The sequence below is a fragment of the Vespula vulgaris genome, chromosome 17 (assembly GCF_905475345.1).
Source record: "Vespula vulgaris chromosome 17, iyVesVulg1.1, whole genome shotgun sequence".
NCBI classification, from domain to species: Eukaryota; Metazoa; Arthropoda; class Insecta; order Hymenoptera; family Vespidae; genus Vespula; species Vespula vulgaris.
The window spans coordinates 3,351,314-3,376,313 of NC_066602.1; the positions used below are offsets into that span (position 1 = coordinate 3,351,314).

Here is a 25,000-nt window from a genome sequence, read left to right on the forward strand (position 1 = left end):
ATTTTATTTTGTTTTTTTTTTTCTATCAGAACGGCCTAACACCATCATGGATTAAGTTACTGTTTTTTTTTTTTTTTTTCATAGTTAAAACAATTGCAATTATAATAAAAATGCATTTCTTACTTCTCGATTATGGACAACCTTTTTTTATGATCCTATTCTTATTGGGATCGATATTTTTCAGGATCTTTAAAGTTTTGTGTTTAAACACAAATACATATACACTGTATCATACGTATATACAGTATACAAACGTATATACAGACATACAGATAACAGACACACACGCGCACGCACGCACGCATACACAGAAAGACACATTCGTATATTTATATGTAATAAGAGAAAATTCTTTTTATTTACCATCGTGAATTGTTCAAAGTCTTGTTGAAGTGCAGCAGCTTGTGCTTGGTTAATGACGTAACTGTTTTGATCTATTCCATCCGAGGTTAGGGTCGGTGGACCAGGATGTCCTGTTGGACTTGGCGGGGCTGATGGATTATTGCTATAACTTAATGGACTTCCCTATAAAACAAAGAAAAGAAAAAAAAAAGAAAGAAAGAAAAAAATATTTATTAGAATTATTAGAACGATTAATCCTTTCTTTTCTGTTTTTTTAATTATCGATTTACCATGTTTGTTAAATTAAATTAAGTTAAGTTTAAAAAAGATAAGGAAAATAGGCAAATAATAAATCATGAAGACTTACTTGTACAGTTAGACTAGGCGAAGATTGTGGCGACGGCCTGTTCACTGGTTGTGAGGTCCTGTAGGAACCCAAGGAATTTAATTGCTGTGTTTGTTGATGCTGATGTTGCTGTTGTTGTTGTGATTGCTGCGACTGTGACGTTTTCTAATCAAATTGGATGGAATTTTTTATTGTTAATATTTTTGAACTCTCTGATTTTTTTCTTTTCTTTTTCCTTCGTTAATTATTTTCTATTGAAATTATTATCTCGAATATTTCATGAAACTTTTACTTCTTTCTTTCTTTCTTTTCTTCTTTCGATTAAAACCAATCTCCTAAAATTTTCACGAACATTATATTCGATGCAATGAATAATTATAAAAAAAAAAAAAAAGTATCGAAAGTAAGAGCTCGCGAGAATATTAAAAAACTTATCGATCGTCCTTGAAATGTATCCTTAGACTGAAACTTATGGTACCGACCGATGACTAACCAATATCCGTCAAATCCGTTCGTACAATAAAGGAACGAAAATAATGTATACTTAAAAGGCAACTTCCCTCTTTAATAACGTTCATGATGATCATGATAATAATACTGTGCATTCATTTTTCATCGCCATAACATATATATATATATATATAATCAATAATTAATCTCTAATCAGTGATATCTAAGAATCACAATTTTAATTGATATCGTTGACGATTTAATTTCATTGTTAAACGAGATTCTTTTGTCAAATAGCAATTTTTATTATGAAAAAATTAGTACTCCAAAAAAGAAACATATATATATATATATATTATGTTATATCCAGATAATAATAACAACACAATGATAATAAAAACTTGATAGAGATAATATACTGACCGGGCTTTGTGGTGGCACAGGACTATGTGGTTGTTGTTGATAAATATAGTGACCAGCTGGACTGTGAGATATCGAAGGTGGTGGTTGAGGTGCCGGTTGTTGAGAGTAACTCTGAAGATCCTGTTGCGAAGTACTTGTGCTGTTTTCCAGCGCCACACCCTGCTTCATCATACCCATCTCTATTAACCGATCGATTCTCGTGCACAATCTTCACCATGCTCTCTCTCTCTCTCTCTCTCTCTTTCGCTCTCTCTTTCTCTCTCTCTCTCTCTCTCTCTCTGTCTCCCATTTTTTTAATAAGCTCTTTCTCCGTTGTTTAAATTTTATTTTATTTTTTTTTTTTTTATCGTTACACCCTCCATTAACACAATCAATTTTAAGCGGTAATAAAGAAGAAGAAGAAGAAGAAGAACTCGCATAATCGAAGAAATCAAATATCATTAATGATATCTTTTTTTATTATTTTGAATTTAGTCTTTATTAGAGAAAGATTCCAAGTATCTAAGAATATTTGGAAAAACTTTAATTTTTGAATGCAAGCGGTTTGGTTTAAATACTAATTGATGAAATCATATAACGACAATTTCTGTTCGATATTTATTAGAATTATTAATCGTTTTTCGATATTAATTATGACTTTCTTTTGCAATATTAATAATCGTTATTATCAATGTTTATTGAATATTTATTATGATGCTACAATCTTTTTATTCGAAAGATTGAACTAACGCTAGATTATTATAATAGTTTCAAAATATATCTTTAAAAAAAAAAAAAAAAAAGAAGAAGAAAAGAAAAGAAAAATTGTATTCAATACAAATCACGTTATAATAAAATATTATAGTTTCAATTTTAATTCTCTTTCTTTCTTTTTTAATTAACACAATTCAATCGATTTTGCGAGATCTCATTTGAATTAAAAAAAAAAAAAATCCAAGCACGAACGATAAGGGCACTACTATTAATTAATAATTTATTTATTTATGTATATATGTATGTATGTATATAGGTGTGCGTTAAATAAAAATGTTTTTTTTTCTTACCTAAGGAAACAGAAGCATTTCGTTATCAAATATGTACATGTATGCAAATATGCGTATGTATGGACGTATGTACGTATATGTGGGTGTTTGTGTATTTATATCGGCATGATTAAAAGCAAAGAAATTATAGTGTGTATATACTACTGACCTTACACGCGTGAAGGAACCTAGAGTTAACAGGCACTGATAAATGGTTCTGCAAAATAACAAAACACAAACGACCACTACAACAAAGGCAAAATAAAAATAAAGGAGAAACTGAAAGGTAGATATCGAGGGTGAATTTCAAAGCGAGATCTATCTTACGATTTATTTTTTTTTTTTTTTTATATATTTTCTTTCTTTCTTTAACCATTCTTTTTTTCCTTCCTTTTTTCTTAACTTTGTTCTCCTATGTTATGTATATACACACATATAATATTATATTATATTATATTATATATATATAAAATCTTTTATTGCAAATTTTTTTTTTACACGTAAACACAATGAGAACGTGACCGATTTAATTTTATTCTCAATTATATTTATTTTACTATTTCGTGGAATATAATTTTCTATTTAAATCATTATTTTTCATTTATAAAAAAATTCTACTCTTTTTTCTTTTTCTTCTTTTTTTTTTTATAATTTCAACAACTACTTACACAGTAGTTCTTGTTGATTCTATTAGTAATGGATCAGTCAATTCCCAAAGCGTATATCGTGCTATATATAAGAGAACACAGAGAAAAGCACAGGAGGATTTTTTTCTTTCTTTTTTTATTACTGTTATTATTTTCTTTCTTTTTCAAATTTCAAATTTATTCATGCAAGTTGCTACAAATTTTTGTCCTAAGTTCTCATCAAAGCAATTCGCATGTACCACGAAAGTGAGACGCCCAAGAAAAAGTTAATCGTTAAAAAATCTCTCAAATTTTATTATTTTATTTCAATTTTCTATGTTCTTTCTTTCTTTCCTTTTTTAATTATAATATTTAAGACCTCTCACTTACGACATTTCTAACATTCTTCTAATCAAATACGAAGCATTCGAAGGGCTATAGAAACTTGTTATTACTTCCTACAACAACGAAGGAGTTATAATAAAATGAAATGAAAGGAAATGAAATGAAAGGAAATTAATTTACTTATCAAATTATTACTACCGTATGTAATATTTTATTTCGTTGAAATGAATCAATTAAATTTTAATTACACAGGGTGTGCGAGGGTTAGAACAAGGATAACGATCCAAAAATCAAATACTTTGATTTGTTCTCTCTTTTTTTCTTTTTACATGCAATTTAAGAAAAAATAATAAAATATATATATATATATAATTAATGAAATTCACTTATCGAATGCTTCGTAGGGTGTTGGACGAATCGCTAACAATGCATGTACGTTCTACACACTATTTTACGGGGTGGCGGTAGGATATTTACTTGGGCACTTGGCGGATTGTGATCCTGTGAAAGGGATAGCCTACCAGCTTGAGCCAAGCTGGTCGGCGACAGGTTTGTAGGACTGCTCGTTTGAGGACTCTGGAATACACCAGTTGTACAAATATTTCACCAATTTGTTTTTTTTTTCTTATCCCTTTGTATTGAACTACTATATAGTTTTTTTTCTGTTTTCATTTATTTATTTCTTTTTTACGTGTATGTATGTGTGTGTGCGCGTGAGCATGTACGTGTATTTCTCGAATAGATTATCAGAACAACGTCACGGCTCTCGATCATCTTTTTTTCCAATTCTAACTCTTTTTATTTATTTATTGTTTCTTTTAAAGCAAAGCAGACAGCTAGACGTGACCAAACGAACTCGTAAAATCGCACGTCACTGTCACGTAATTTCGATTAGGTTCGTATCTTCAATCGTAATCCGTGACGTTCGACGACATTCCTCCTACTTCACATGTGTGACAAAAAAACAGAAACAGAAAAAAGGAAAAAGGTTTTGATTTTTAAAAAAAAAAAAAGATAATTAAAATGACGATGGAAGAAGGACGTTTATATAGAGAAAAGAATAATTTTTTTTTATGAAAGGGAGAATGACACATGAATGAAATCAAAATATGAAAAATAAATAAATAAATAAATAAATAAATAAATAAATAAGTGGAGGATGAAAAAACGAGGCGTGTCTTTTTTTTTTATTTTTTTATTAAAAGAGAATGATCTTTTTATTTTTCAAATTCGAAAAGAACTAGGGTGGTGAAGATGTCGTAAGAATAATAATAATAATAATATATAAAAAAAGAAAATAAATAAATAATTAAAAGAAAATATTAGTGTAATATATGTGTAATAATAATTCGTGATAATATGTACTTACGTTACTGAAGGGTGTACTACTGGAGTGATCCTCTTGATCCAGAGGGGTGTGAAGGGGTGAAGGAAAATGGACGTTGCTCAAGTCGGGCAACGATCCTGTATTATTTCCTATGGGAATCTGTTGTCCAGGTGGTTGTGAGCTCAGATATATGCTATATAAATATAAAAAAAGAAATGTATATGTATATTAACAAAAATGAAATTATTATCATTTTACAATACTTAAAACACGCGGAATATTGTTATCGAATTTATGTACAACCTGTAAATATAAATGTTCATTAATTGCAATAAAAGATTCGACTGCAATCTCTACACGAAATAATTGATTTAATAAACAACGAAACGATTGCACAATTAAAGAAACAAGATTCAAGAAAAACGATTTCAAGAAATACAACAAAAATAAACATAATACAATAAGATTAAAGTCCAATAAAATACGAAGAAAGAAAAAAAAAAAGAAAGAAAAAGAAAAACAATGAGAAAAGTGGTATAACGAAATATAGTTAAAAATAGAAATCCGATCCGATCCGATACGATACGATTCGATACGATAAAATAAAAATATAATGCGATAAATGAAAAAAAATATTATATATATACCAATATATAATGAAGTACGATAAAAATATAAGGGAAGCAAAAAAAACAGATCTGACAAATCGAAATAATTCATAAGAGAGAGAAAAAAAGAAAGTACAGAAGGAAAAAAGAAAGAAAAAAAGAAAATAATATGAAGAAAAAAAAAAAGAAATCGAAGAAGATAATAATACGACGTATAATGTCAATGTCGTTATCATATCAACATAGTAAACTTTCCAAGTATATATGCCACATTAGTATGTAACACGTTTGTATCGAGTTCGGTATGCATGGAATACAATACATATGCACTTGTACAAAGTCGACGTAATATGAATTATGCTAGCGGAATATACTCAGCGATAATAATATTTAAAAAGCGACGGGAGGAAATCGGATCTTCTTTATCGTTTCTTTTAAAGGTACGAACTTCCTATTTATTTATTTATTTATTTATTTATTTATTTATTTATTTATTTATTTATAGTAGTAAATGTAAAGAAAAATTGTATATGTTAGGATCAATCAAAAATTTTCAAATGGTTTTAAAAATCCATTACTCTTACACAAGATCCATTTAGACTAAATGATTATACGAAGTTAGACTTGTGGTTTTGTAATATTTAAAAAAAAAGAAAGAAAGAAAGAAAAGAAAAAAGAATAATTTTTTTTTAATTATCTAGAAATTTTTGATTCATTTAAAGACTTTTTGAACGACTATATATTGTTTATGTATTTAGATATACATACACATATCTGTGTGTATATATATATAATATATATTATTTTATTATATATTTATACGTACAATGAAGATCGATATGTACGTACTTAATTCCAGGTACTCGAGGCATCTCGCAAGACGATCTTGGTCGTTCAATTGAACCATGATGCGTTTCTCTATTGTCGTTACTTCCACTACTCATATTGTGCTGATCTATAAAAACAATATGTAAATAATTAATTATTCGAGTGAAACATTAAAAATTTTAAAGATATTCAAGAAGAAAGAAGAAACCAAAAAAGAGAAAAACGTAGAAATTGCAATTCGTGAGATAAACTAAAAGAAAAATTGTTAGCCATTTGAAAATCTCAGGGAAGTCATCGAGGTTCGTGATTAATATAAATATAAATATAATTAAATATGAATCGCACAAGTAATATATAAATATTATAAAGATAATGAATATTAATGATAGCTAACAATGTATAATTGTGTTAAATAATTTGATAATTCTAAAAAAAAAAAGAGAAAAAAAAGAGAAAACAAGGAGAGAGAGAAAAATTGGAATAAAGTATCTGAATGATAAATATGTATATATATATATAATAAAAAATACATAACTATGTATATATGGATACATATGCAAACAATGAACAATCGTTTGCATTTTTATCAAGCGCGTGAGAAAAATAAAGAAAGAAAGACAGAGACGGACAAAAAGAGAGAGAAAGAGGGAGAGAAAGAGAGAAATAGAATGAAAGAGAGAAAGAGAGAGAGAGAGAGAGAGAGAGAGAGAGAGAAAGAACTATTTTTATGTGAACGTCTTTGAATCGAAGCGAAGCGCATTACGCGAGCATAAAATCATGGCCTTCCAAGAACACATGAATTTTCAAAACGTTCTTCGTTCCAAGTATTCTCAAGTCGAAGGAACTAAAACGATAGTATTTCACTTTTGGAAAATATAACTCGTTTCTAGGATACAATAATGGCGATGGATTTTCTGCAATCTCTTATTTCACTTTCTCGATTCTATTGATATACGCGATAAGAAAGTATTTGATTAATATTATATAGTAAAGAAGTATGTATTTTATTGTAAAATTAATTATCGCAATTATTAATTAAAATGTTATAATTAATTTTAATACATTCGATTGAAATTATATAAATTAAATAATTATATTACATATAATTGTTTGAATTTATCAGAGGAAATTTGTGTAATTACTGATATCGAGTTGAAAGAGAAATTTTGATAAAATTATATTACGGGGATTTTATGAAGTATGATATTAAATTATAGAATAAAATGAATATTATGAAATTTCAGAGAAATTAAGCGTGTGTATATATATATATATAATGAAAATTTGTAAAACGAAATGAATCTAATAACGAAATGATTGAAATATATAATGAATGAAATAAAATAAGGTAAAAGAGAGAGACAGAGAGAGAGAGAAAATACAATAATAATACCTCTTCGATGAGGCATAGTCGTCGTAGATTGACAAGCCTCATTTGCGCTTTGATGTAATGCCGAATCCGAATTGGTCCTTCTCCACGTGTCCGGCAATGACGGTGAAAGATAAGATACACCACTATAAGGGGATGTGTCGTGTCTTTTTTCCATGGGACGAGACCGTACCGGGCCAACCCCCATATGCCTACCCCTTTCATTACTTCGATAGACCATCGAATTGTGTTGCATCTCTTCCAAATTGCTTAACGCCGTCTGCAAAATAAAATTATATAAATTTTTTTCTTTTCCTTTCTTTCTTTTTAACATTATCTCTTTCATATTCAACATATAAATATATAATTTGTTTGAATGTGAATTAATAATGGTTTTCTATTTAAAAAATAATATAAAAATTCTTGCAAAAAGAAGAAATTCTATGTATATCAATGATATTGTTATTTATTGATTATATAATAAATATAATATATATATATAAATAATGATTTATTTAATAATTATTAATTACTTAATAATTTTCTTTTGTTATTAAACAATGTTAATATGATTTAACAAATTTATAGATGAATCATGCGTACATAGAATTACAGATTACTTAATAGTTTAATACTTCAATAATTTTGTTAATTATTATCATTATTATATCTTTTTTTTTCTTTTTTTAAATCATTGGATGAATCCACGAGAACGCCCACGTTGTTATAAGGCTACTAGTTGGTTAAGCTTACTTCCGGTCATTGACTTTTCGTAGAAATTTCCGATACGATAAAATAATATAATTATAATTATACTCAATACAATTATAATATGATTATTCACGGGTCAAAGTATCAAAATGATCTTAATAATCGATAACTCTTTTCGAAATTTCGTTTTTCTTTTTTTGTTTTTGGTTTCATTTTCATTTCTTCAGATCAATACGTGATTAATATATATATATCATAATAGTAATAAAAATTTACGATTTAAATTTGTAATATCGATCAATTGTAAAAACTGAAGCCTGAAACAATATTTCGAAAAAGAATCAATGATTTTGATAAATCTCTTAGTAACGATAACGTTTGGCACCGAACTTCCTACGTGTCTCAAAACGTGACGAAACTTTTACAAGTTTTTGGGTCAACGATAATCCTTGAACAATTTGATTTCAATTGTTTATAAAAATATCCCTGGAGTTCGTGGAATTTTCTCGTTTCTCGAATCACGTCCCATAAAACGTTTCATCCGCTTTACGAGCACCAACTTCCCTCTCTTTCTCTCTCTCTCTCTTCCCCTACTACAATTCTCCTTCCTTTCTCATTGCACTTTCACGGAAGCATAGTATATAGCGAGAGTGAGAGAGAAAGAGAGAGAGAGAGAGAGAGAAAGAGATAATAACATATAAATAAAGAAGCTTAACGTAAAGAGAAATATCCTGTCTAGATGATAAATCACTTTAATATATGTGTATATATATATATATATATATGGTTGATATTAAGTTAATATTTAATTATCAGCTGGAGAATTAATAGATTTAAAATTGAAGAACAAATTCCTTTTTTTTTTTTCATCTAATTATAATCTCACTGGTATTCGTCAACAAATTATTTATAAAACAAACTTTTGTTATAATCACTTAAAAAGTATTTGATTAATAATTTCGAGCGACGATATCGATAAAGGGTGTTTTCTTTTTTTCTTTTTAATCGACTTAAGAAAGGCGAACGAAAATATTTCGTCAATTTTGTTTTCTCTATAGTTTCTAGTTCTTATAAGGGACAATATTTTTTCAGTCGCGTAATAGAACTTCTAAGAACTTATGTGGGTCAAATCCTTCATTCATTCGATTCGTTCAATGCCTTTTCTCTCTCTCTCTCTCTCTTTCTGTTTCTCTCTCTTTCTTTTATAAATGAATGAATCTTGAAATAGTTGATACATTTACGTATACTAAACATATATTAAATAATAATGATAATAATAGTAATAATAATAATAAAAATAATCGTTATGACGATAATGATGATGACTATTTAAAACGAAAGTTTGATTTACACTTTCATTTTTATAAGACTTAATATACTCATAAAGTTAAGCGATTGTATTATTAATTAAGTTTGAAGGAATGTTTGGAATATGTGATACGTTTGTAAAATAAAGTAAAGTGAAGTAAAGTAAAGTAAAATAAAATAAAGTAAAGTAAAGTAAAGTAAAATAAAGTAAAGTAAAGTTTAGTATTACGACAATGATGGAATATGTTAAATAACAAATACTCTATCAATGTAAAAAAAGAGAGAAAATTCAGAATATCTGATATATTAAAAAAATGATAACGTTTCAATAAATTTTTACGTTGCATTCAAGTTGCATTTAAGTCCTAATATTAATCAGTCAACGCATATAATGCAGTAATTTTACTTACGATATTTTTTACAAACGCAAAAGAAAAATAAATAAATAAAATTTATATTCATTTTAATTATATATTTATATATAAACAAAAAAGAAAAGAAAAAGCAAAAATTTAAGCAGAAAGACAGACAGAAAGAAAAAGAAAATTTGTACGTATATTTATTATATAATGTTACGTTGAAATTGTAGAAGATTTTTGAAGGATAGAAAAGAATAGAACGATGCATCTAAATTAGTAATTATAACACTATTTCTGTCTTTGTCTTTGTCTCTGTCTCGACCATTCTCAAGTTTCTGTCTGTCTGCTTTTATCATTTCATGCTTTTGTCTCTCTTACTCTTTACAGTTGTTCGTGCTCGACTATCTCGATACAAGGTTCAAGGAAAACTTCATTCTCCTGCGTCGTAACATCAGATTCTTCTCCCTCTCCCTCTCCCTCTCTCTCTCTCTCTCTTTCTCTCTCTCTCCTTTTTTCATCTTTCTTTCTCTATCTTTTCTATTATTTTCTTGATTTGTATTATAAACGATAAACACAAATACACGCATAGACTATTTCTTAAAAAACGAACGTATAAAAATCTTCAATTTCTGTATTTGTTCATTTTTTGCGGTTTAATTAAGTTAGCTCTAATTAGATTAGAGAATCTGTATAATTTTCTTAATTAAAGGTTTCCTCGGTATAGTTATATACTAAAAAAAGAAGAGAAAAAAGAAAAAAGAAAAAATACATGATTATAATCATATGAGATATTATATATAGATTTAGGAAGAGATTATAAAGATTGTGGGGGAGATCTTAAAAAATTCTTACGTGATATTAAAAAAACAATTATTATTTTTCTCAAGCTTCAAAGAGCTTGTATTTAGATCTGTAGTTTTTTAGTCTGCAAAAAAAAATATAAAATAAAATAAAATAGTGTTAAAAGTTAAAAAAAAAAAAGAAAGAACAAAAATAATTTATTTTTCTAATCTTTAAAACCTTATGACCTACCCTTTACGTATGTATATATAAAAAAAAAAAATCATTTTAAAACGAAATAAAAGTTGGACAAAATTATTATATAATAAAAAAAAAAAAAGGAAAAAGAATTAATTTCTCTCTCTCTCTCTTTCTCGCACATACACTTTTGTAATCATTATTATAGCATCAGCATAGTTATTTGCATACTGTAATAACGTTAAATGTATTGGTAACTGGTATAGATGACGAAGCAAGAATAGCTTCGTTGGCGCCTTTTTTATAAAACGCATACATGCATACGAGTACATATATACGAACTATCAATCTATCTATCCATTTATCTATCTATCTATCTATCTAGATATCTATCTATCTATCTGTCTATTTGACTATCTGTTTGTTGTATTTGTTGGTATATGTATGTACATAAGTGTTACATGTGTTATCCGCATGTCGTACGTTTCACACGTGCGAAACTCAACGTTGACTGGTTAACATCAAAATATTACTTCGACTGTTGTATATTTTTGTTTATTTTTGTTCCTTTTCCTTTCTTTTTCTTCTTCCTCTCTGTTTTTTCTTTTCCAAAGAAAAATCGCGTCCCTGAGATTAAGTATCAACCTTCATAGTTTATTTTATTTAAAAACATCAATTTTTTAAGCGGACTTTTCAGTGGATGTAATGATTTTTTTATACGTTCAATACTTTTTAAAGCCATTATAACTATCTTCTCTTTAATTTTTCTTACAATTGATTAGAAATAAAGTCATTTCCTATGAACGCATATATCCTTTTTTACAAACGTAATAAATACTTCTTTTCTCAATTTACGTTAAGAACGAACGAATAGATATAATAAAAATAATAATTAAAAAGAGGGAGGAAGCAAAGAAAATTTATAAATTATATATAATGAGATAAAACAATAAAAAAAAAGAAATGAAATATGAAATAAAAAAAATTGTACTTTTCTTTTTTTTAATCGAAATGAACGAAATTCTAGGATTAGATCATATATTATAAATTTTATAAATCAAAGAATTAGTTTCAATATACATACATACATACATACATATATACATACATACATACATACATACATACATACATATATATCGATCAAGATGAGAGGAAAGCAACGACCTTTTGTGTACGGATCGACTTTAATTAGCATTGATACTAATTGAACGTAAGTATTGCGACACATGTAGGGACGGGATTCGTCGATCGTCGTGGCGCATATCTTCCTCTCTTAAAGCTCATCGTCGAAGAGAGAGAGAGAGAGAGAGACGTCCATGAACTCTGCCATTGAGTAAGTTCTCAATGAAATCGTCGTCGCGTTGTTCGTACAACTACGCGACAGAATGGCGGCTACGACGATGGACGGACAACTAGAAGGTATCGATAACACTACCAACACACACGCGCTAATGTTTAGATACAACTTGTGTAACTTGACGTCTCTCTCTCTCTCTCTCTCTCTCTCTCTCTCTCTCTCTCTCTCTCTCTCACCCCTTTTCTCTCCCCTCTCTCTACTTCTCTCTCTCTCTCTCTTTCTGTATAATATCGATTTTATTTTATTTTATTTTTTCTTCGTTGTTGTTTCCAAGTAGGTATATAAAGTTTCAACGCCTCTAACTAGACTTATAAAATGTATCTAGTTTGATTATTCTTATTCTTATTATATTTCTTTTTTTTTTTCTTTTTATTGGATAGATTAGGAAATATTCTTTCTCTTCAACATTGTGAAAATCATCGTTCGATAAGATTGTGATACTCTTTTTCTCATTTCTATTTTGTTTTCGTTATAATAAAAATTATATAGGAATTAATATAGGAATTTTTTCGAATTCATTATATAGCAAAAGAATTTTGGGAGCTATTGAATTTTTGTTTTTTTTTTGTTTCTCTTTCTTTTTTCTTTTTAGAAAAAAAATATATATATGCATTTAATCGATATACATATTATGTGTGTGTGTGTGTATTGAGACCTTCGTTTGATCGAGGAACATATCAAGTAGCATTCTAGCGGAAAAACCGAAGCTTGCTTTGACGAATCCGACGACTCTGACGATATGAATAGGCCAGCTGCGCCACATTGTAAAATATCCACGTGCCACTTGAATGGTTCCCCTAATTTACGAGCTAAGACGCGTGCAGGTATTTCAATCCTATCACGAAATGCCTGAGCGTGGGTTACTTCCGTTTCGTGACCGATTATAGTTCTTCTTCTTTCTAATGATTAAAAAAAAAAAAAACCCGAACAAAAATTCTACTCAAAAAAAAAAAGAAAGAAAAAGGAAAAGAAAGTTATTTAATTAATTTCTTTTCTTTGTCATTCGTCTATTCACAAGGATAAAGTAAATAAACGAAAACAGGAAAAAAGTCGATATTGAAAAGCCGAGCACGACGTTCAATTAATTCAACATTAAATTACAACATTAAATGTTTCTGAAATGAAAGAATATAAAGAGGAAGAAGAGGAAGAAATAAAAAGAAGAAAAAGATTAAAAAAAAAATAAAAGAAAAAAAAGACAAATAATAAAAGCATGTTCGAAGGTCGCATGTGCATCAACGTACGGTTCACGCCTCGTCAAAGAAAAAAAAAAAAGTAAAGGAAAGAAAAAAAAGAGAGAGAGAGACAGAGAGAGAGAGAGAGAAAGGAGGAACAGAAGGAAGAGAGAAAAAAAATAATAAAGTAGGAGTAAAATACGAGGGTGAAACTCGGTCGACGATGACGAGAATCGATCAGTGTTCGAGCATCGATTTTGACTCGAATTATAATACATCGAAATGTTAAACGAACTATACGACGTAGTAGAAAATTCAATAAATAATTAATAACAATTTCGGTGGAAATTTACGCGCTACGAGGTTTACCAAAAAAAAAAAAAAGATAAGTAAATAAATAAAAAGCAAAAGAAAGAAAATTCGTTGTATTAGTCCATTCGAACATAGAGAGATTTTCCACGATGCATGTTTTAATAAGATTTCAATCTCTATTTCACAACAACAACAACAACAACAATAATAATAATAATAATAATATATATAATAACAATGATAATAATAATATAACAATAATAATATTACTAAATGTTAGTTGTTAATAACAGTTGGGTGAAAGCAACGTCCTTCGATTTTCACAGACGATAGTCAAGGATACTTTGGTCGATCGAACGCCGATGACACTTTCCACGTTATAATTTTATCCTCTGGTGACCCCTTATGCGCGGCGAGCATTAGATGGATCGCCATCGGTGCAGTGGAATGAGAAATTATGTGACCACGACCACGAACACGACCACGAAGACGACCACGATCACGATCACGACCACGACGACGATACAACGACACAACGACAATGACAACAACGACAACAACGACAACAACGACAACGACAACTACGACGACGACGAGGATGAGGAGGACGAAGACGATGAAAGAAGAGAGAGAGAGAGAGATAGATAGAGAAAGAAAGAGAGAGAGAGAGAGAGAGAGAGAGAGAGAGAGAGAGAGAGAGAGAGAGAGAGAGAGAGAGAGAGAGAGAGATGAAGAAAGAGAGAGAGAGAGGGAAATCTTAAAGCTTGCCAGAGTTCTTCTTGTGACTGACTGCCAAGCTGTCGACCTTGAGCATTGCCCTTTCGTTATTTGCATATTTCACAATAAAGAAAAATAAAAAGAATCGAAGAACGTTCTTCCGAGAAGAGAAATTTTACGACAAATCAATTTGTTCTCGATAGAAAAATAGACAAAGACAGACAGACAGACAGACAGACAGACAGAGAGAGAGAGAGAGAGAGAGAGAGAGAGAGAGAGAGAGAGAAAGAGAGAGAGAGAGAGATTTCAAATATTATTAAAAAAAAAAGAAGAAGAAAAGAAAAATCAAAGTTGGTTCTAAGATTGGTTCTAAAATAAAGAGAAAGATGATTCGAATGTTTGGAGGAGAAAACGAGTGTATGAGAGAAAGAGAGAGAAAAAAAAAGAGAAAAGAGAGAGAGAATGATGATGATGATATGCTCGAAGGCAATACTCAAAAGTAGAATGAAGTCGTGCGAGACGAAGCTTGAATGGTCGAGGAACGCGGAACAAGTTGGAGAGGTCGGGAACCGATCGACGAGCGAGAGTTCTTCCCCTTTTCCTTGCCCTTTCCCTTTCCCTTTCCCTTTCCCCTTCCTCTTCCTCTTCCTCTTCCTCCTTTCTCTTTCTCCTTCTCCTTCTCCTCCTCCTTCTCCTCTCAGCAGCCCACGCATCCTCGTTTTCTTCGTCGTTATCGTCGTTGTCATCATCGTCTACATCTATTTCTTCAACCATTTCAAAAGAACTCTCATTCTGTTTGTATTAGATTTATTAACGATTCTCTATATATTATTTTCTATATATTATATATTATATATTATATATATATATATACGATTTCCTATATATTATTCACACGTTTCGTACTACATCTGGTTTTTTCTTGTCTCCTCTTTTTTCTTTTCTTTCTTTCTGTTTGTTCTTTTTTTTTCTTTTTTTTTTTTTTTTTGTAAAAAAGAAAAGATGTAGGAAAGTTTACTTATACTATTACTGGGTTTATTATGCTCATGTGTACGCCTTTGTGTGCATGCGTGTGTACGATAGAGATAAATTAAAATATTGTAGCTCGTTTTTATTGTAAGGAAGCAAAGAAATAATAAAAGAAAAAAGAAAAGCTTTGTATTCGTGGAACTTTCTTTTTCATATATCTAACGACTTTCTAACGATCTCGTATAGATTTAGATATTAGCTGTGGCATGTGTGAACAAAAAATCGAAGAGATTAGATCTGCTAGATAAATTGTTAAAGTAATAAAGAAAAGGTGTTAGTGGTTGGTATCGTTGCTATCGGCCTAGTTCACGATCGTTCGTTCCTATGAAAGGTCGCGAGTATTCATTCATAAATGGCGACAAGCGCGACTAGAGTAAAAGATAAATAAATTATATTAAAACTTTCGATGTAACGCGAAGATTTCTTTTTTTATTTATTTGTTTGTTTGTTTGTTTCTTCTAACCAACGGGAACAAATGGCGAACTATCGTTCGTTAAGAAAATTAATTCAATAAAAAAAATAAATAAATAAATAAATAAATAAATAAATAAGTAAAAAATTATTTTATTTAATTTTATCGAAGAATTTATAATCATTTCTTTTGAATCATTATATTATATTACATGGAAAATGTAAATAATTTATACGATATTACACATAATAATTATCGTATAATATTACATTTATATGATATTATGTATAATATCATATCAATTATAAAATAATATGATTTATAAAATATTATATCTTTTATAATTTATTCTAAGCAATAATTGTTTAATATTAATTGCGTCTTTTTATACTATCTTGTATAATGAATATTATTACGTTTAATACAAAATATACGATTTACATGTAATTTTACAAATAAACTTTAAGCAGATATAATACTATATATAAATAATGAAATGGAAATGTAATTGATTTAATAAATCACTCGATAGATTAATTAGAAAAATGTGAATAAAATGAACATTATAACGATTTAATTAATTAGATTGGATTAGATATCATCAACACACACACAAGTGTAAGAGAACACAGGGACGTACGAATGTCCTCAGTTCCCGTTGGCAAAAGTGGGTGCAGTTGCAGTTGCAGTTGCAGTTGTAGCTGCTGCTGCTGCTGCCCCGAGCGGAACAGGCAAAGGAAAGAGTAACCTGCTGAAGCACCGATCAATACGCAGCATATATATATGTATGTATGTATGTATGTATGTATGTATGTATATGCATACACAATCACACATCATATATGTATGTACATATACGTATATATATGCAAGTATATACGTACTAAGCGGAACGAGAGAGAGCACGTGTTGTTTCGTTTTGTTTTTTTTTTCGCCAAATACTCGGAAAAAAACGAGAGAGGGAAAGAGAAAGAGAGAGAGAGAGAGAGAAACATTTTTTATAAAAAATAAAAAAATCCAACATCTTTTGTTCATCCTTGAAAAAAAAATCTTGACATTGTTTCCTTCATAAAAAAAAAGAAATAAATAAAATAAAATAAAATAAAATAGAAAAATAAAGAAGAGAGAAAAAATGAATTCATTAAAAATTCTTATTACCTTAGGAAATGTAAAAATAAAAATGAGAAATAAAAAAGGAGAGAGAGAGAGAGATTTTTAAAACCTGACAATTTTTTTCTTTTATTTTTTTTTTATTGTTTTTATTTTTCTTTTTTCCTTTTCTGTTCTTTTCTTTTTTTTTTATAGAAAAATATCGGCGAGTTACTAGCTCCCGTTCTTTGACCTTTGTCCTCCCTTCCAATCTTCAAATTGATTCTGAACTTAGCTCGGTCGAACGTGACCTACATGTAACTATGGTAGCACGATCATCGAATTATTCTCCGAAAATACCTCTCGGTTAACACGTTTAATGCCGTCGGAGGGTTACTCAATTTTCGTCTATATATTTAAAATTTTATTAAATCTTCCTCGTTTAACATTTAAAAGATCAAAACTATAAAAAAGAAACTTCGTATACAAGATACGTATATACAAAATTATGACGAATATGCGAACATAATAAATAAATAAATCACACGTTTTATAAATCTTCTTTTTTTTAACTTGAAAATCATTAATTCAAACAATTAAGATTTATTCGTAAAAGTAATTGTTTAGGAATTGATTTTTTTCTTTTTTTTTTTTTTTTTTAAATTACACTACTTCTTTGAATTCAAAAATTGTCATTGAACATTAACATCTTAAATAACGAAGTTTTATCTTTCTATAAAAAAAAAAAAAGTTTTCTTTTTCCTTTTCACGAAAATAATTATCAAATACGAAAGTATTATTTTTGAGAAATAATATTTGAAGGTCCGTGTTTCCTCTTTTCTTTCTTTTTTGTCCCGATGAAATAATTTATATAAAATCCCATGAGATATCTCTTTTCTTGTATATGAAAATTATGACAGATATTTCCGGCACCGTTTCATTCAACGAGAAAGCGATTAAACATCGTCGGACATTATTCTGTAAGAAACATAATCGAATGCAAGAAAGTAATGTATTTTTAACGGTGCCGTCGGTGTTGTTATCGTATCTGAAAGAATTCCATAACAAATTGCATCTTGTAACGAAAGCTGTCAGGACAAAGCGAGGTCACGTTTCTCTCAAAAGAACATTTTAAATGTTTCTCGCGGACAAATCGGTTTTTTATGCACCTTTAAATATCCATACATCATTCATATATACACATTATATGCAAATATACACGGTGTCACATTTCAATTTACACCCTATACTACCGTACTAGAGGGAAAGAGAGAGAGAGAGAGAGAGAGAGAGAGAGAGAACGATTATTTCTCTTAAAACGACATTTTTCTTTATAATTTACGATTGGTAGATTCCTCAGGAAAATTTACGAATAGATTTTCAATTACTTTTATTTCGTACTAATAAAAAAGACAAAATTATTTCCGCCTTTGACAATTTTTGCAATTTGTTTCCTTCCCTAAAAATATTTTCTATTGTTCCCGTACGAAATACTAACAATATTTATGTAAATCGATTAATACGGGATAGAGCGAGGAGTTGAGTTATGATTAAATTAAGACACGTCGTTACTTTCTTTAGTACGAAGAATAAACGTCGTGTTGGAAGCACAACATGCGACGTGGTTCTTCAAGGGTTTTACTTTTTCATCGAAGGAAGAAAAAAAAAAAGAGAGAAAATGAAAAAGGGAGAGAAAGAGGAAAAGAGAAAGAGAAATAAGAAGAAAAAGAAATAAGAAAAAGAAAAAAGAAAAAAGAAAAAGAAAAGAAAACAAGTCGAGGAAGCGAAACCGAGTCGCCACGACTCCACCCTCTTTGCTTATAGCACCAATCCACCCCCTGCCTTCTCTCCCTAACCCCTATCCACCCCCTCGAACTTGTATTGTGTTAACGATTATTTTCATATATTCGTTCTTTACCTTCGTCAATTTCCTCTCATATTTCCTGCGGTTATAAAAAAGAAACAAATAGAATTGAATCGTTGAAATTTTATTCATTTATACGTCCCCATTCCATTTTTTATTTTATGATCCTCATTAATAAATTAGATTTACTAAATAGTGTTTCATCCGTCTCTCCTTTCTTCCTATTCTCTTTTTTTTTGTTTCTCTTCAATTTTTCATTCGGAGGTTTTGTTTGTTTTTATTATTATCATCTATTTATTTGTTTATCTTCTTGATCGAAGAGCTAATTGAGAAAAGAAAATGAAGGGAAAGAAAAATTACGAGTTTCTTTTTTTGTCTCGATTCGATATTATTTCTTTGAAAAAAAAAAAAAAGAAAATTATTAATTAAAAGGAAGAAAAGAAAAGAGAAAGAAACGAAAATATAGTCTTGTTTAAAATATTTCTTATCGTTCCCAGAAAATAATAGGAAAAATAAAATGGAAATGAAAATAGTTCTCTATGGAAATCAATTCTCTCCGTTCTTTTTTCTTTTTCTTTTTCTTTTTTTTTTTTTTAATTTTTTTCTTTGAAAATACAGTTTCATCTAAAAATAATAAAGTTTTACTTAGAACCATTTCTTTTCTGTTGTTCTTTTCTTTTTTCACAAATATCAACTAGTCTTTCAAATGAGAAATTATTTTCTCCTTTTAAAATACCTAATACAAATTTATGCGAAATATTTTAGTTGCAAATAAATAGATAAAAGCAACTATTTTTATATAACGTTCTATGTCACTTATCGTATCTCTGATCATAGATTTAAAAAAAAAAATGATAAATAAATATATAAATAAATATGTAAATAGTTAAATAATAAATATAAAAAAAGAACGACAAGAACAGAACAAGATAAGACGAAAAAGAAAAGAAAAGAATGAAAGACAGACAGAAGGAGATAAGAATATTCGTTAGCATGAATGATTGATCGAGCCAGTTTAAGCCTCGTTCACACTTGGTCACAAAGAGAGACGCGTTGAGGATATCAACTGATATATATATATATATATATATATATATATATATATATATATATATGTGCATATCTGTATTTAGAAGACATATACCAAGTGAGTCACCTAAATTAGAAATTCCTTAAGAGGAATATCGAAGATGATTACATTTGTTTTCATAGTGATCGTAAAAGGAAAAAAAAAAGAAGAAAGAAAAAAAATTGCGTTTCGAATTTGCGTCTTGTTGTTAATTCGTAAAAAAAAAAGAGAGAGAGAAAGAAAAGAAACGAAAAAAAAATCGAGTCCCATTTGAAAAAAACAAAATATGGGAGTAACGTTTATTCATAAAAATATGACCTTGACAAAGAGATTCTTCATCGCCATTAGATCAATTCGAAATATCGAATGTAAACGAATTGTCATTAAAAAAATAAACAATTACCGTGCATCTTCGTCGATAACGAACGAGGATATAAATTTGTATTCTTTTTCTCTTTCTCTTTTTTCTTTTTACATTCAAACCATACTACTATATATATATATATATATATATATATATATATATATATATATATATATATATATATTACACACATAAACTCACGTACGTATATATAAAGGCGTACGCATATACATTTATGGAGTTCGAATCCTGCACGTGCGCAAAGGGCCAACAAATCCGTTGAAATTCGATCGATTCGAGGGAAGAAGAAAGTAACTTGGATTTGTACAGTACCAATACTATCACTAATACTAAAACTAGTACCAGTACCAGTACCAGTACCAGTACCAATACCAGAGTACCAATTTCAGTATCATCGGCTATCTAACGAACTAAGAGATGAAATCTTTCATACGTGAAATGCGAAAGAAATTGGAAGGAGAATCGAAAATAGAAATTAAAAAAAAAAAAAGAAAAAGAAATAAGAAAAAGAAAACGAAGAGAGAAGACGAAACGAGAGGGTGAAACAAGTCCGACATATAATATATATGTATATATATATATATATATATATATATATATATATATATATTATCGAAAAAGGGAATGAAAAGAGAATAAAAAAAAAAAAATAAGAAAGAGAGAAGAGCACGCGCTTGGAAAAACGTCGAACCCAGTGCAGCAGCCAGTTTAAAAAAGCCGAGTGCTCTCTTGACCCCGATCCGTGATGCATTTCTTCTCTCGACCGATCGAAACTCGACCTTGCCAGACCACCCTCGCCTACCCTCACCTCACCTCACCTCACCTCACCACGCCTCACCTCGCCACACCTCACCTCGCCTCACCTCATCTTATACCTTACCTCACCTCGTCTAAACTCAACTCAACTCAACTCAACTCAACTCAACTCAACTCAACTCAACTCAGCTAGCTCACCCACCTCATCCTGGTCGTCATTCAGAACCCATCTACTTCTTCTAACTCGAGAATTTTAAAACACCACCCTCCGTCCTTCTCTCCCTTTCCTTCCCCTCTTCCCTCTCCACCCGACCCATCTGTCAATTTCCTTGATGAATTTTATTTTTTAATTTAGAAAGCATTTTAGAAGTGGAGAAAGTTTAATCGGAATTTTCTCATTAAATACAAAAAGAAACTCTGGAGGAAAGAGAAAGAAAGAGAAAAAAAAGAATTAGAAAAAGGAAGGAAGAAAGAAAGAAATTGAAGTCCCTCGATTTAGATAAAATTTAGGAATTATTGATAATATTTATATTGTTATATTATTAATATATATTTAGAAAATATTAATAATAGTAAATATATATATATATATATTTCAATCTGCTTTGTATTTTAAATATTTCTATCCTTGAATGTAAAAAATCAGAAGAAGAAGAAGAAGAAGCAGAAGAAGAAGAAGAGGAGGAGAAATAAAAATTGCAAAAGGAAGTCAAAGTAGTTAAATAAAATGAAGGAGTAGAAATAGTATATTACGAGTAAACCAATTTAAAAGAAATCACAAGGCGATGTAACATTTAGTATTATTCAACTTGTTATTGCAAGGTAATCAATACCAGATATAAAAAATGAAAAAATAAAAAAAAGAAGAAAACAAGAGGGAAAAAAATCCATTCGATACCATTGACAATGAATTATAACTAACACATTCTCAGATATACGTATGTCGGAAAGATTTACATACACTATGCAGGATGTAATCAAGGAATTTAACCGCTACCAACGTGCATACATAGATACGTATATAGCAAATGTGTAATATAATATCATAGATATGTCACAGAGAATTTTCAATCTTTTTCTTTTTTTTTTTTTTTACCTTACACTTAAGCAACATTGAAAATTAGCTAACTATAGACCGAGGGACTTCCAACCAGTGTAAGAAAGGATAATATGAAATTAGCTTATGTTTATAACGTCCTTTAACGCCCACATCCCGTTTCTAATTTGAGGATTATAAATACGGTTGGGTTTACCTGCTCGCTTTGTATTTCGCGTAGTAACGTATCGTTGAGAAGAAGCGATTCGTAAAAAAAATAAAATAATACTAATAATTCGTGTTTTTCGGTGGTCTAATTCTTGTGGAAAAAAAAAAGAAGAACAAAAAAGAAAGAAAATGAAAGGAAAATCATTCTTCGCCGTATTCGTTGTTCTTGTTTCGATGAAGAATGTTAATGCCGGGGTAAGTGTCGCTTTCTTTTTTTTTTTTTTTTTTTTTTTTAAGTAGTTCAATTTGTGAAATTTATGTGTAAAAAAAAAAGAAAGAAAAAATAATGGAGTAAAGGATGGGCCAAGAGTTCGTAGATGGTTCGAATGTTTTAAAGATCATTCTTAAAAATCAATTATTCTTCGTGCTATTTTATAAGCTATATATATATTTTTTGTTTTAATAATAAAAATTACGAGTCTAGATTGAAAAATTACAAGCTGAAGGAATCTTGAAAAAAGATTTGATTATCGCTTTGTAGAAAATTATTTAAGAAATTTTGGCCTGTTTTTTTTTATATGTGTGATAGATATATGTGTGTGTGTAGATGTATTTATTGCGTGGGTCGTGACACGACTTCTTGGCATCGTTCTTTCTTTCTCTCTCTCTCTCTTTCTTTCTTATCGCGAAAATCGATTTTAGAAGTCGTTGACACCGAGACGGACCTTGTAAATCGTCCCCCATTTTTTGTTGCTACTTTTATTATCGTCATTGTTGTTAGAATTTATTTATATATTTAGTTTCTCTATATCGAGATACGTCCGAGTTTGAGATTATTATTATCAATTCTTCTTCGTTCATTTATTTATTTATTTATTTCTGAATTCTTCCAACGTAACATTTTCAAAATTTTTAGATCGATTAAGGAACCTATTGATCGATTAATTACTGAATTAATGTCAGTTTTTTAATCTTATTCTCTTTTTTCTTCTTTATTTTTTAAACAAAATACGGAAAATATATTAGCGTAAAATCGTTGTCACATTTTAAGCTTCATTTAATCGATCGTGTTAATTATTACTTTAGGTATGTTTTTTTTTTTTCTTTAATATTTCCTTTTTATAAAATACGTGAGAAATATTGTATCAATAGGAAATAATTATTAGGTTTTGTATCTTTTTTTTTTTTCTTTTTCTTCGTTCGAGATAATATTTTCAAAAATTTTTAATTACACCCACGTACACAGAGGTACGATTGACGTACCAATAATAGTTAATATTTTTATAAATTGTTATTGTTTATATATAGACTTGTGTCTGTCTTATTGGACAAATAAAATTGTTTTCGATTGATTAATATTTCAAGAAGAACTTTTACACACACACACACACACACACACACACACACAGATGCACATGATATAAGTTTCTCAAGGCAACTTTATTCGTGTTACGTCCCTGACGTCGAATACCACAAAATCGATATTACTGGCCGCTGCCACCGCGACAGATAAGATACCGAAGGGTATCCTCATTTCTATTTTATATTGAAAACATTCAATCAATTTTTTTATTATCAAAAACTTGATTAATTAACATCAATAATAATTAGTAACAAAGAAAGAACAATTTTCTAATATCAATCTTTTAATTGTGTTCGATGAGTATAAGTGTTCGTCGTGCAAAAAAAAAAAAAAAAGAAAAGATACAATTATGTTTTACATGTCTAAAATTAAAATCTTGCTGAAAATTAAAGAGTACTCTTGTAAATTTACGGAATTAAAAAAAAAAAAAATTGTTTTGCGAACGAAATAAAATGGGTTGTTATCTTTTTTAAATTACGAAAGAATCAACTCCGTCGTTTTTTAATTTTGAAAAATAAAAATAAAAAAAGAAGAAGATAAAGTTACATATTCTAATCTTCTTTCTAATCTCTTTTATACGTGTTAAACCGATATTCATGTTTATTTAAAGAGAATCGAATCCTTTGATTTCGAGATACGACGCGTTAATCGTGAGAAATGCTTAGTGCAAGAAAAAATATTTCTAGAATAACGTAATAACTATGCGTAGTCATCGTTTTTAAAATGTTTTCTTTCTTAGAATTATGAGTATAACTTGAAATCAAAAATTGAACCAAATTAATTATTCTATTTTACATGGTATATATGTACATACGTATACATATCTGTGTGTGTGTGTGTGTGTGTGTGTGTGTGTATTGCAATTTATTTATTATCAATAATTATTAAAAATTATAATTTATATATCCGATGAACAATAAATTTCCCAAAGTTTACTAAAATTTTTATACGATTAGCCTCCAGATTGGATTCCTGCAGAATTGTTAGATATGGTTGCCGGAGATAAAAGTCGTTGCATGGAGGAACATGGAACGACGCAAGGTGAGCAATAAATAAAAAATAAATAAATAGATAGATAAATAAAAATAAAAAAATGTAAAATACATAAATAAATGAGTACACGAATAAATATGCGGCTAAAATAAAAGAATTAATTTTTTTCGCTAAAAATATTTAATAAAGAAATAGTCAAATTACGGATATGAATCATCTAATGATTTCTA

General features: G+C 29.0%; 2 protein-coding genes across 15 annotated transcripts in view; one reads left to right on the forward strand and one right to left on the reverse strand.

Moving 5' to 3' along the window:
* The window catches only part of LOC127069884 (CREB-regulated transcription coactivator 1), a 47,810-nt gene that overhangs the window by 11,730 nt on the left and 11,080 nt on the right, over nt 1-25,000 (reverse strand). For 10 of the 14 annotated variants that reach the window (XM_051007526.1, XM_051007525.1, XM_051007522.1 and 7 more), the window contains 7 exons: nt 7,711-7,966; nt 6,339-6,444; nt 4,924-5,074; nt 4,032-4,130; nt 1,562-1,723; nt 710-853; nt 364-525 (listed from right to left, as the gene is read on the reverse strand). In XM_051007526.1, the coding sequence (XP_050863483.1) occupies nt 364-525; nt 710-853; nt 1,562-1,723; nt 4,032-4,130; nt 4,924-5,074; nt 6,339-6,444; nt 7,711-7,966 (1,080 nt within the window). Of the gene's footprint in view, nt 1-363; nt 526-709; nt 854-1,561; nt 1,724-2,752; nt 2,801-4,031; nt 4,131-4,923; nt 5,075-6,338; nt 6,445-7,710; nt 7,967-25,000 lie in introns of all 14 variants that reach the window. The other 4 variants (XM_051007528.1, XM_051007529.1, XM_051007531.1 and 1 more) reach the window with 4 other exon arrangements.
* LOC127069906 (general odorant-binding protein 83a-like) overlaps nt 22,456-25,000 on the forward strand; it is a 4,508-nt gene continuing 1,963 nt past the window's right edge. The window contains exons 1-2 of the mRNA XM_051007575.1: nt 22,456-22,669; nt 24,734-24,818. Of these exons, the coding sequence (XP_050863532.1) occupies nt 22,604-22,669; nt 24,734-24,818 (151 nt within the window). The 5' untranslated portion in view covers nt 22,456-22,603. The remainder of the gene's footprint in view (nt 22,670-24,733; nt 24,819-25,000) is intronic.